At 43.4% G+C, this 12,421-nt stretch overlaps 3 protein-coding genes across 3 annotated transcripts; all 3 read left to right on the top strand.

Moving 5' to 3' along the window:
- Positions 1-319: 319 nt before the first annotated feature.
- LOC6628123 (cytosolic non-specific dipeptidase) lies at positions 320-2,224 on the top strand. The gene has a single exon (XM_002052887.2). It carries the CDS (start codon positions 320-322, stop codon positions 2,222-2,224), a length of 1,905 nt encoding a protein of 634 aa, XP_002052923.2.
- Positions 2,225-3,285: 1,061 nt separating this feature from the next.
- Positions 3,286-5,076, top strand: LOC6628124 (cytosolic non-specific dipeptidase). The gene has a single exon (XM_002052888.1). It carries the CDS (start codon positions 3,286-3,288, stop codon positions 5,074-5,076), a length of 1,791 nt encoding a protein of 596 aa, XP_002052924.1.
- Positions 5,077-7,030: 1,954 nt separating this feature from the next.
- Positions 7,031-10,391, top strand: Acsf2 (Acyl-CoA synthetase family member 2). The gene is made up of 3 exons (XM_002052889.4): positions 7,031-7,264; positions 8,529-9,981; positions 10,047-10,391. Exons 1-3 carry the CDS (start codon positions 7,191-7,193, stop codon positions 10,314-10,316), a joined length of 1,797 nt encoding a protein of 598 aa, XP_002052925.1. The 5' UTR covers positions 7,031-7,190; the 3' UTR covers positions 10,317-10,391.
- Positions 10,392-12,421: the final 2,030 nt, after the last annotated feature.

Below are 12,421 nucleotides of genomic sequence, written 5' to 3'. Positions count from 1 at the left end.
TCGTTAAGTTGCCCAGCCCAGAGATTCTTTTATACCTATCCAATTTATTGGCATTAACATCTTAAAAGGCAATGCCAAAAGTTGATAGAGGTAACTAGCCGTCGATTGGAATCTTAGACTAGACAACTCGAAGAACATATGTGCCGGGCATTATTTATGGGAAAGTTCAAATTGTGATTTAATCACAATCAAGCTGGAAACTGGAATCAAACAACTTTTTGACATGACACTGCTTTGAATTTACTCAATAAATATTAAAAGAAATCAAAATTGATATACGTGAAGAATAAAAAAAAAAAGCAAAAAAATGTCGCTCAATATGAAGGTGAAGCGTTCGACCAGCCACTCCTCCCGCAGGAGTTCAATGCGAGCCATGGGTTCAACTCGCAGCGTGTTGTCGCGCAGGAGCCAAAGGACGTCGCGACACTCGCGCACCTCGGTGCGAGCCACTGACGAGGAGTTGAACTTTGAGCCACCAACCAAATGCCATTGCCAGCGCTGTCAGATGCGCTTTCCGACACAACAGATGATCGATGAGCGGGAACGCACCTTTAAGAACGAGCCGGCTGTGCTGAGAGCAGTCGATGACCAAGTGGACGATGTGATTCAAGATCTCGCACAGATGGTGAAGTTCAAGTCGGTGTCCGTGGAGCCGAAGTTTCTATTGGAGAGCTGCTTGGCACTCGACTGGGTGGCGAATCGATTGGCCAACTTAAAGTTCAAAACCTACGAGCATCTAATACCCGACGATCCGGTTAATTGCTTCAGGGAGCCGCATCAGAAGGTACTCTTCGCCAGATACTTTTCCTCGCCCACCAAGCCCACGCTGCTGATCTATGGCCATTTGGATGTGCTGCCTGCCAAGCCGGACTGCTGGCTGAGCGACCCCTTTGAGCTTGTCCTCAAGGATGGCTTGGCCTATGGTCGGGGCGTGACCAGCGGCAAGGGCATGCTTGTGGGCTGGATTCATGCCATCGAATGTTGGCTTCAAGTGAACGAGGATCTGCCGATAAATGTCAAATTCATTGTGGACATGCTGCACGAGGTGGGCAGCACCGGACTACAGGACTATGTGCGTGCGAAGAGCGACTTCTTTTTGGATGTCGACTACATGGTATTCGATGTCAACTCGTGGGTGAACAATGATCGGCCCGTCATCGCCTGCAGCCTCACCGGCTGGGCGTACTTCGGGGTCGAGGTGCGCGGCGCTAACAAGAGCCTGGAGAGCGGCCTGGCCGGTGGCCTAGTCTTTGAGCCGATGATCGATTTGTGCCATCTGATGAATAGTCTGGTCAACGACGAGCATGAAATCCAAATACCCCGCATCGAGAACAATGTGAGGCGTCTGACGACTCCCGAGTGGCATCTGCTCGAGTCAGCCGGCTTTCGTGCCTATGAGTACAAAGAGGAGCTGTACGTGCGCCGGCTGCGGCACGATGCAAATAAGGTCGAGGTGCTGCAGAGTCGCTGGTGCAAGCCGTCGCTGACTATGCATGGGGTCGAAGGCGCGGACAGTCGGCCCGCCTGCACTCGCATCCTGCCTATGCAGGTGGTGAGCAAGTTTTCCATTCGCCTGGTGCCCGATCAGGATGTGGAGCAGATTCACTGCGCCGTCAGGGAATATATGATGCAAATACGTAACGAACTGAATCTTGGAACCAGCATTGCCGTCCATCTGATCGATTACATGGAGCCGATTTGTTGGTCCACGGAGAGCAAGCTTATAAAAGCCCTCATGCGGGCCGTGGGCGAGGTCTACCAAAAGGATCCGATCACCACACAGGGCATACCCGTTTGTCTGCCCATTGCCAACGTGCTGTGCAAGCTGGTCAAAAAGCCCATAATCCTGATGCCATTCTACAAGCGCAGGGATCGCCATCAGCAGGAGAACGAGTGCATTGAGGAGGACAACCTCATGCGACACACCAAAAGCTGTGCCTCCCTCTTATTTGAGCTCTCCTTCCTCCGCACCAAGTGCAAATGCGATGTGATCAACAAGTATTGCAACCTGCGAGGCGTCAAAGAGAAACTGGATGCCGATCGTGGTTATGATCTGCCGGTGCCTCCTAAACGCAATCTATTGGTCAGCTTCTTTAAGTTAAAGCATAAAGAAAATCCGGCTCCTATGAAAGCGCCGAAAAGGAATTCCGTCAAGAAATTCCTATGTTTTCCATTTAAAATGAAGAAATCCAGCAAGAAGAGGCCCTCTGCTGCGCCAAAATAATGCCTGTGGATGGATTCTCCCATTCTTGTTACTTGTCTGTTGTTTAAAGGATCTTTGTCTGTTATTCTTTTGCTTCTGAATTTCAGTGAGAACTAAATTAGAGCATTTTACAATGTTTGGTTAATATTTATTAACTATGTTGATCGATATTTAATTGTGATATTTTGGTAAATATTAACCAGACATTGCGAATTTATGCCTTAATTCATCTATTTTACTTGTCTCTGTCAACCATATTGCATCAAGGGTATAGTTCAACGAAAAAGTCAGCAAGATCAAATACCTTTGCCTTACGGCGTTGAAAAAATATGAGAGTAGTGAAACTTGCAAATGATGAGTTTCATGAAAATATCTTGGAAAACCCAATATTTTCGCAAACAATGCCTCATTTTTTTAACCAATTTTTATAGAGCTAGATCATATAGTAGTGCGATAAGGCTTGGGACAAGTAAAGGCAGCATAGCTTAAGAAGTAGATGCCAGGATTGGTCAAGATATTTTAATAAGCCATAAAGTTGTTCATTCAAGTACCTGCTTATCGATATCTCATATGATACAGTAATACGATTCACACTGGAACTAATGAAATCTAAAATGTTTAGCATTTTTATTCTAGCCATAGTAAAGCTACAGTCTGTAAGCATGGGTAGATCAAAAGCTTAGCGGAGTTCAAAACCCAAAGCAGTGTTGTCAACTCTGCAATATTCTAGCTAAAATTGGCCGTTTTCAGCTATAAAGAACTTAAACTGTCAGCTGATTTGGCCTCTGTTTAAAAAGCAGAGTCGGCCTTCAGTCATTAGTATTTTATTTAGAAACTTTTTTGAAGCGACAGAAGACAAAACTGGCTCCCAGTCCCAACAGAGGGTATAGAGGGTGTAAATACCTTCCGCGGAGCCTAATTAAATTAATTTAGAACTCAGTATCCTAAGCCTATCTTATCCAAGTCCTATCAACCTTGCGTCAAACAATGTGATTATATATTGTTTTAGCTTTCATCCTTACTTTCGAATTTAAAATTATTAGAAATTGCCAAGTTGAATTATAGACAAATAGATAGTAAAAATGATTTGCTGGGGTGAGCGCAATTGCTGCGGCGTCTTCGTGGATCGATCGAAATATGATCGTTGTGATTGTTTGAGGGATACCTGTATCAGGGACTTTCCACCCGAGGAGCGGATTACGGTGAAAGAAAGCGAACTGGATGAGGTGGTGGATCGTCTATATTTCAATAACGACGATTATTTACACGAAGTGGACGAGATGCTGTCGATCAAGAACATATCAAACGATTACAAACACAAAAAGGATTCAAAGCAGATCATCGATCGTTTGGGCCAGCGCCTAATTGAGCTAAATTTCGATGTAGAGGTCGTGGAGATAAAGCCGGAGGGCATTGATAAGGCTACGCATTATGTGATATTCGCCAATTATTTTTCCACACCCGCCAAGAACGTGGTGCTCGTCTATGGGCATGTAGATGTGCCGAACGTGACAGACGGCGATGGCTGGACGGAGCATCCCTTCAAGCTAACCCAAAAGAAAGAGAATCTCTTCGGGAATGGATTGACTTCCTCAAAGGGACCCGTCCTGTGCTGGTTGCAGGCAACCCAGGCTTGGATGGAGGAAACGGACGATCTGCCGGTGAACCTGAGATTCATTATCGACACCTTCGACGATAGCAACAATCAGCCCCTGCGACGAATCATCCAAGAGCGGGCGATTTTCTTTAAGGCCGTCGATCTGTTGATAACCAACACGAATCTGTGGATCACACCGGATACACCAATGCTAACCACCAGCCACAGCGGCTACATTTACTTTGAATTGGAGATACAAAAGAAAGAGGAGCCCGAACGGAATTCAACAACTGATGATGTCGACCCAACGATTACCAGTCCAAAGAACGAGCCGCTGGTGGAGCTGTGCCTTCTAATGAACACCCTATCCGATCCAAAGAGCGCCCTGTCGGAGGGCCTGCAGCGTCATGTACTGCCCGTGACACACCACGACTGGGACATACTCTGCCGCGCCGAGGTGGGCATCATGGAGTACAAGGATACATACGATCTAAAACGTCTGCCCCACGAGCAGTCCAAACCGCTGTTCCTCAAGCATCGCTGGTGCATGTCCGCCCTGGTGCTGCACAGCGTGGAGCATCGCGTATACTCGAGCCAGCGCGATTTCCATAAGCCCAGGCGCATCAGGGCCAATTTCTCCGTGAAGCTGGTGCCCGATCAGAGTGTCGAATATGTTGTCTTTTTGGTGCGCCAGCACTTGGACTGTGCCTATTGCCGGCTCAATTGCGGGCATCCCGCCTATCTGCGTGTCGTAGACTCGCTGAAGCCGCTAAACGAGGCAAGGAATGCACCCTTCAATCTGTCCGCCTACCGCGCATACGAGCGTGTGTACGGCGTCCAGGCAGCCATTCCGGATACCGTCAACGTCTGCATGCCCATGATGAACGAGCTGCGCAAATATTGCACCAAAAACGCGCAGGTGGTGGGTCTGCCCTTCAGCTCTATACACACATGGATCGGCAAGCCGGATGAGAGCATGAGCCTTGAAGAGTACCAGAAGAATCTTGAGCTCTATGCGACAATGTTATACGAGGTGGCGATCGTGCCGCCCGAATGCAAGTGCACTGAAATCAAGGACTTTTGCTTCGATAAGGGCAAAACGTACGAGCATGACTTTATACGCATGATGGAGCCCCGAGTAGCCGATATATCCCACGTCCTTTACGAGCTGGACGAGACAGAGATCGAAAATATGCCGCGCGAAGACGAACCCTTCCCCAACTTGCGCGAAATGCTGTTGGGTCAAACAAAGAAGAAAACCCAGCTAGACACATAAACGCAGCCATTCCTTCAATTGCCCCCGGCTCAAGGTCAAGAATGTTTTTTTTTCGCCTGTTTTTGCCCAAACAGTTTTCTATGCGCTGATAACGCCAGACACACGCCACACTTGCCCAATAAAACTTGTACATTTATGATGCTAATGCCCCGAAAATTTGATAAGAAATTCTTCAATTATCAATTTGGCAAACTTAAAAACAGGAATTATACTTAAATTTTTAACTAGCACGTTTAATGTTCCCAACTGCGGTCTACTCTGTGTATCTACTACAAAAATACTTCGGGAAAAGTGAACGAAACATTAATATATCCTAATTTCAGGTATAAGGACTACTGATGTCTCTGGTTAAATTATTTCAGCGTAGACTGTTATTCCACAAACATTTGTGTTTAAGACATTATATAATTCCTCTAATTTTATTTCATTTCCAATTAGCGCTTTAACAGGCACACCCCCAATACGCCCCTATTCGTTTTGAGAGAACAGAGTATAAGACTAATTAAAATTCTATTAAATACATATACAAAAATTCCAGACAGCCAAAAAGTGGGCAGACCTTAGCCAACAATAAAATATAGAAAGTTAATATGATAACGAGCATAAACAGCTTGATTTTCGATTAGCAAATCAGAAGAGCTACGAAAAATTTTAGATAGCTTCCAGAAATAATTTAAATGATGTATTTGTTAAAATTGTGTTTGCATAAAAGCTACAAATATCCGTCGATGTTCATACAACATTTTGAAACTACATAAATCATTAAATTTCAAAATTTTTATTTTGATATTTTCCAATTGTATACAATACATACATATATTAATTCAATGCATATATATTTTGTATATATGTGGAAATAGGTCAGGAAATTGGAGTCGAGTCTGAAAAAGAATTCGAAAACTTTTAAAGCGGCCAATTACGATGAATAGAAATTTTTGCTTGATAAACCTAGTGTGGGAATAGAAGAGCGGGGCCAATTCTCAGCGGAGCTCATAAAAAACTGCCGCTAAACAACTAACAAAGCTTTTTAAATTTAAAAGCACAAAAAATGAGCAGAAAACAAACAAAAAAATAAAAATAAATAAACTCTGTCGAAAAAGAGCACAAATGACGGTTTAATAAATTGAAGCGAATAAAAATACAAACATAAAAAAAAGAAAACAACAAAACGTAAAGCAAATAAAGCTACGCCGGCGTCGACGTCGACGTCAAAACGTGCCGCGTGCAGAATGTGTGAACAAAATACAATACGATGATAATAAACAAAACAAATCGCTATAAAAATAAGGCGCCGATCAGCAAACGAAAACTAATGCAAATGTTAAAACATAAATAGCAACAGCTCACAATGTGTGCACTTACACAAGTATGCACGACTAGGAAACACCCTGCACACTGAATGAATAACTATAGTAATTGTGTGTAAAATAGATATGCGCAACTAACAGACATCCTGCACACAAATATATCGTGATATGTGCAAAAAGTAGGCACAAAACGCAAACAAAAAAACAAAAGCGTACAATATATTTATATTTCTTTTTTTAACTCTTTTACTCTAAAATTATATATATATTTAAATATTCGAGACAGTTTTTATGGGCTGTCTGACCATTCACCTAGTCATTAGCTTTTAAAGTTCATTATTTTAATATGGCCCGAGTGATGGGAAAATTTCCATAAAGTACTAAATACTTTCGAACTAATTTTGTCTCCAGACTCGATCGTCTTGCCTGAGGCAGAAGCTGTGACCTATTTGCTCCGTTTACATATACGCACCTTCACACATTTGTTTATTGTGCTGGGTATTAGAACTTAATATTGTTGATTTCTTCCCTTCGATTCACCGCGCTCTCGCCCACACTCTTTTCCTCTCTCTCTCTTTCTCTCTCTATTCCTCTTTAAGTTTAGCAAATCGACGTCAACTGCGATTAGCGCCTTCTCAGTACGCGTCTGTACGCGGCGAATAGTGGACGTGTCTGTCCGCAGCCTTTTGGAAAATTTTATTAAGTGAATCAAACGCTGCGCAAATTGTGAATACATATTGACACTTGAGAAGTTATGAAAAAAGAACAAATTGTGCTTTAAGTGTGTAAAAAAGAAGAGTTTGAAACATGTTCAACAAGAAACTGCAAATCGTGTCCAGACATGTGCTCGTTCAGAGCTTGGGCCAGCAGGCGCTGCGCAGGTAAATGCTTAGAAAGGACACAAACCCAACTAGAAAGGACATCAGCTCTAACAAAGGATTAACCAAAGTGCGCATATGCCAACAGCTGCAAACATTTGCTAAGCTCAAAGATATTCCAAGGGTTGTTTCTTGGATCCTCTGTGTTTGTCTCCACGTCGACATCTACGCCTTACCAGTAATTGCATAACATTCGAATATCCCAAAACTCCTGTTTATCGGCCCAGCCAGTTGTTAGTTGTTATAATTAACTTTGTGTAAACGCATTAAGAATTTGCCTATCAAATTTTTATCTAACTGCGCAGAATCTTTTCAAGCACCTGTTGCACAGAAACTTTTCCATTAACAGTTGGGTATTTTTAGCCGGTGTTCAGCCACTTGGCAAAAGGGAAATATATATATTTATTTCATTTTTTCTATTAAATAGATTCACATACTTAGTTTCGTATACATATGTCACATTTAATAGCTTTTTAATTGTCGAGATAAGCCAGTACCACGTGTAAGTGATTAGAAATATATATACATACATATACATATATATGTATGTACATAAATAAGTATGCATGTATGTATATGCCACGCTCTGCAAGCTAATCCAAACAAAAACATAACAGCAACTAGAACAAGAACAAAACGCAGTCATTTCAAGGCTGTTATTGTAAACAGAGCGCTATAAAAACTTGCTATAAACGTTTTTGGCGAAAGCTTTAGAAGCTGTTTGCAAGCTGAACAGCTTTTGAGTGAGTACACACCACCCGCAGCAGAGACTCAAACCTACACTCAGATTAGATTGGCAAATATTTATTGTGCACGTTAATGTTCGCCGTTACAAGAAGATTGAAACTTATTTAATTTACATAAATACTTAGGTTACTTTTTATATTCCCTATTGGTTGTGCTTCATATGCACAATGAATCCCCCTTTTTATCCAATTTATTTCGATTCTAAAAAACTTTCCTAAAATAGTGCAAATCCAATTAATGTTGGACTGAACCATATTTTATGATAAAACTAGGAAAGTATTAAAGTAGATTTTTAATATATAGTAATGTATATTATTGTATTAGATGATTTTTGAAGATCTGAGCTTCATTTCATAATATTTCATTTTTTATCAAACAGTGTGGCATACAGGTGATATGGAGATAACATTTGTTTGCGGCGAATACATATATATATGAATTCTATTTTTTTTATAAATATTTATTTTTTTTGTAAAGAGATATATTTTACCCAGAGCTCTCTCCAATCTCTCCATTGCAGCCTGTCCTCATCGAGCGCAGCAGTCAACAGCTACCTACATCACATAGGCAAGGAACCGCTGGTGTATCGCAATGTGGGCCAACAGCTGGAGCTGGCCGCCTCTCAGTTTGGCAGCACGGAAGCCCTGGTTTCGTGTCACGAGGCTAAGCGATATACGTTCCGCAGCCTGTTGGCTGAGGTTGACCGCTTGGCGGCGGGCTTACGCAAGCTGGGACTGCAAAGGGGCGATGCGGTTGGCATCTGGGCGCCCAACTATATCCAATGGTATCTGGGCATGATGGGTGCGGCGCGTGCGGGCCTCACCTCGGTGGGCATCAATCCTGCCTACCAGGGACCCGAGATGGAGTACTGCCTGAACAAGGTGGACATCAAGGCAATTCTGGCGCCAGATACATTCAAGACGCAGAACTACTATGAGATACTACGTGACATCTGCCCGGAACTGGCTCAATCGGAGCCGGGCAAACTCAAGAGCGAAAAGTTTCCGCATCTGCGCACCGTCATCATCAACAGCCAACAGAGCCTGAAGGGTGCGCTACGCTTCGATGAGCTACTGGATCTGAGCAATGCCAGCGAGCAGGCGGAGATTGGCAAGCTACAGCGCGAAATACAGCCTGAAAGTCCGTGCAATGTGCAGTTTACGTCGGGCACCACCGGCCATCCCAAGGCGGCGGTGCTCTCCCATCACAGTTTCGTCAACAATGGCATCCATGTGGGCAACCGCAACGAGCTCGAGGGCGAGCGCATTTGTGTCCAGGTGCCGCTCTTCCATGCCTTCGGTGTGGGCATCACCATCATGGCGGCCATGGCCAAGGGCGCCACTCTGGTCCTGCCAGCAGCTGGCTTCAATCCGAAGGACTCGCTGCAGGCAATAGTCAACGAGAAGTGCACTGTGATACACGGCACACCCACAATGTATGTGGATCTGGTGGCTGAGCAGCGCAAGCTGCAGCTGCCGCTGGGCAAGATTAAGAAGGCCATCACTGGTGGCGCCGCAGTCTCGCCGCAGCTCGTCCTGGACGTGAAGCAGGTGCTGCGCGTGCAGGCCGTCCACAGCGTCTACGGCCTAACCGAATCAACGGCTGTCATCTTCCAGTCTCTGCCCGGCGAAAAGGATGATCGTGTCCTTCACTACGTGGGTCACCTCACGGATCACATCGAGGCCAAGATTGTCGATGCACAGGGCTGCATTGTGCCCCTCGGCCAGCCGGGCGAGCTGTGCGTGCGCGGCTATATGACCATGCTGGGCTACCATGGCGATGTGGAGAAAACCAAGGAGATTCTCGCCGAGGACAATTGGCTCCACACGGGCGATCAGTTTGTGCTCGAGAGCGATGGCTACGGACGCATCGTGGGCCGCCTCAAGGAAATGGTCATACGAGGCGGCGAGAATATTTTCCCCAAAGAGGTCGAAGACTTTTTAAACAGCCATCCGCAGGTGATCGAGACTCATGTAAGTTTCCATAGTCAGCGCTTGCTCCTTCAGCTACTCATGGGGTCTTCCTCTCTTTCGTTCAGGTTATTGGCGTTCCTGACGAGCGTCTGGGCGAGGAGCTCTGCGCTTTTGTTCGCCTCGAGAGCGACGTCGATCCCAAGTCCTTTACCAACGAGGCCCTGAAGGCCTACTGCAAGGGTAAACTGGCCCACTTCAAGGTGCCACGGTATGTGGTGACCGTCGATACATTCCCCACTACCACCTCCGGCAAAATTCAAAAGTTCAAGCTTTTGAAACAATTTGAGGACACTTTCCACCCGAAGAAGGACCAAGCACAGGCTGTTCGAGTTTAAGTATTAGCTCTTGTTCTTGTACAGATTTTATTTACTCATATAGCAATAAAAATTGATAATTAAATGTATAAGAAAGTGCCGTTGTTGCGATTATCTATAAGGACACGACAAAGCTATTGCTTCTGCCCAAGGTGGATATTCCATACATATATCTTTCCAGATTAGTCTCCATTTGCTAGAGATATAGCTATTTAAAGTTTTCGAAAAAAATACGTATTACAATATCTCGCGTACATACAATTTGATTTTGGAGTGATATAATCTCGTAAGGATCCCAACTGTCGACTGCCATCGTTATTTTTACATAATTAAATCAAATAAAGTATTATTTTAATAAAGTAGCCATGAACCATTGCAACTCCGACTATTTTCATGTCCAAAAAATCAAATGGTCCAGGAGTTCGTTGTCCAGGCAGCATACGAGATATAAAACCGCAATCACATGTTACTCAAATGAGGTTGCTTGGTTTGCAATTAATAAATATTTAAATTTAACGGCCGCCAAATTCCATTCGGCATGTCGGCTGTGTCACAAAATTGGAACCAGATTCAGCTGAATTACCAGGCGAACAGAAATGCCAGCAGGTAGCCAAAAGTCCGCGACACCAGAACAAAATTCGATTGTGCGCCGGCGCGCCATTGGTCAAGCGCAAATCCATGATGGCTGCTCGGCGAAATATGTAACTGTAACTATCCTTTTGTTTCGATTCCTATGCATATTCGTCAATATATAGTGATGCGCAAGCACGCAAGTGATGCGGCGGATTTGGCTGAATAATGCGATATCCGCTAAAACTAGCCATTTATTTTGGCGGATGTCTGGATATATATTAAATTGAGTTCCTATCATGGGCAGATGATTATTTTTGACTCGCAAGAGTATTTTAATTTTATTAAATACTGTCAAATTTTAAATTGGAATTTTTTTTGCCAATCGGGCATTTTATCCGCATGTGTCAACTAAACTATATATTTTCTCGATCGGCGTATATTTTGTCTATATTTAGCTTTATTTGGCATGCATATACACATATTTCTTATAATAAACATATATAGTGAAGGACGATATGTCCTACTTAAGAAAATAGCTATATTCATATGGTTATGTCAGACGCTAGCAAACTCCGTCTTGTTCCTAACAGATCGATTGATACAGGGGTTATCCAGACAGCATACGAGATATAAAACCGCTATCATATTTTACTTAAATGCGGTTGCTTGGTTGCAATTAATAAATATTTAAATTTAACGGCCGCCAAATTCCATTCGGCATGTCGGCTGTGTCACAAAATTGGAACCAAATTCAGCTGAATTACCAGGCGAACAGAAATGTCAGCAGGTAGCCAAAAGTCCGCGACACCAGAACAAAATTCGATTGTGCGCCGGCGCGCCATTGGTCAAGCGCAAATCCATGATGGCTGCTCGGCGAAATATGTAACTGTAACTATCCTTTTGTTTCGATTCCTATGCATATTCGTCAATATATAGTGATGCGCAAGCACGCAAGTGATGCGGCGGATTTGGCTGAATAATGCGATATCCGCTAAAACTAGCCATTTATTTTGGCGGATGTCTGGATATATATTAAATTGAGTTCCTATCATGGGCAGATGATTATTTTTGACTCGCAAGAGTATTTTAATTTTATTAAATACTGTCAAATTTTAAATTGGAATTTTTTTTGCCAATCGGGCATTTTATCCGCATGTGTCAACTAAACTATATATTTTCTCGATCGGCGTATATTTATTCTATATTTAGCTTTATTTGGCATGCATATACACATATTTCTTATAATAAACATATATAGGGAAGGAAGATATATCCTGCTTAAGAAAATAGCTATATTCATATGGTTATGTCAGACGCTTGCAAACTCCGTCTTGTGCCTAACAGATCGATTGATACAGGGGTTATCCAGACAGCATACGAGATATAAAACCGCTATCATATTTTACTTAAATGCGGTTGCTTGGTTTCAATTAATAAATATTTAAATTTAACGGCCGCCAAATTCCATTCGGCATGTCGGCTGTGTCACAAAATTGGAACCAAATTCAGCTGAATTACCAGGCGAACAGAAATGTCAGCAGGTAGCCAAAAGT

The sequence above is a fragment of the Drosophila virilis genome, chromosome 4 (genome assembly GCF_030788295.1).
Source record: "Drosophila virilis strain 15010-1051.87 chromosome 4, Dvir_AGI_RSII-ME, whole genome shotgun sequence".
Lineage (NCBI taxonomy): Eukaryota > Metazoa > Arthropoda > Insecta > Diptera > Drosophilidae > Drosophila > Drosophila virilis.
The sequence above is the reverse complement of the archived record's forward strand: the minus strand, read 5'-3'. Positions and strand labels throughout refer to the sequence as shown.

What these genes read in the sequence shown, in the direction of transcription:
- LOC6628123 (XM_002052887.2), top strand. Translation starts at nt 320, where the DNA reads ATGAAGGTGAAGCGTTCGACCAGCCACTCCTCCCGCAGGAGTTCAATG.
- LOC6628124 (XM_002052888.1), top strand. Translation starts at nt 3,286, where the DNA reads ATGATTTGCTGGGGTGAGCGCAATTGCTGCGGCGTCTTCGTGGATCGA.
- Acsf2 (XM_002052889.4), top strand. Translation starts at nt 7,191, where the DNA reads ATGTTCAACAAGAAACTGCAAATCGTGTCCAGACATGTGCTCGTTCAG. An exon ending in GGCCAGCAGGCGCTGCGCAG is followed by an intron (nt 7,265 to 8,528) that starts GTAAATGCTTAG and finishes TCTCCATTGCAG; the next exon opens with CCTGTCCTCATCGAGCGCAG. An exon ending in CGCAGGTGATCGAGACTCAT is followed by an intron (nt 9,982 to 10,046) that starts GTAAGTTTCCAT and finishes TCTTTCGTTCAG; the next exon opens with GTTATTGGCGTTCCTGACGA.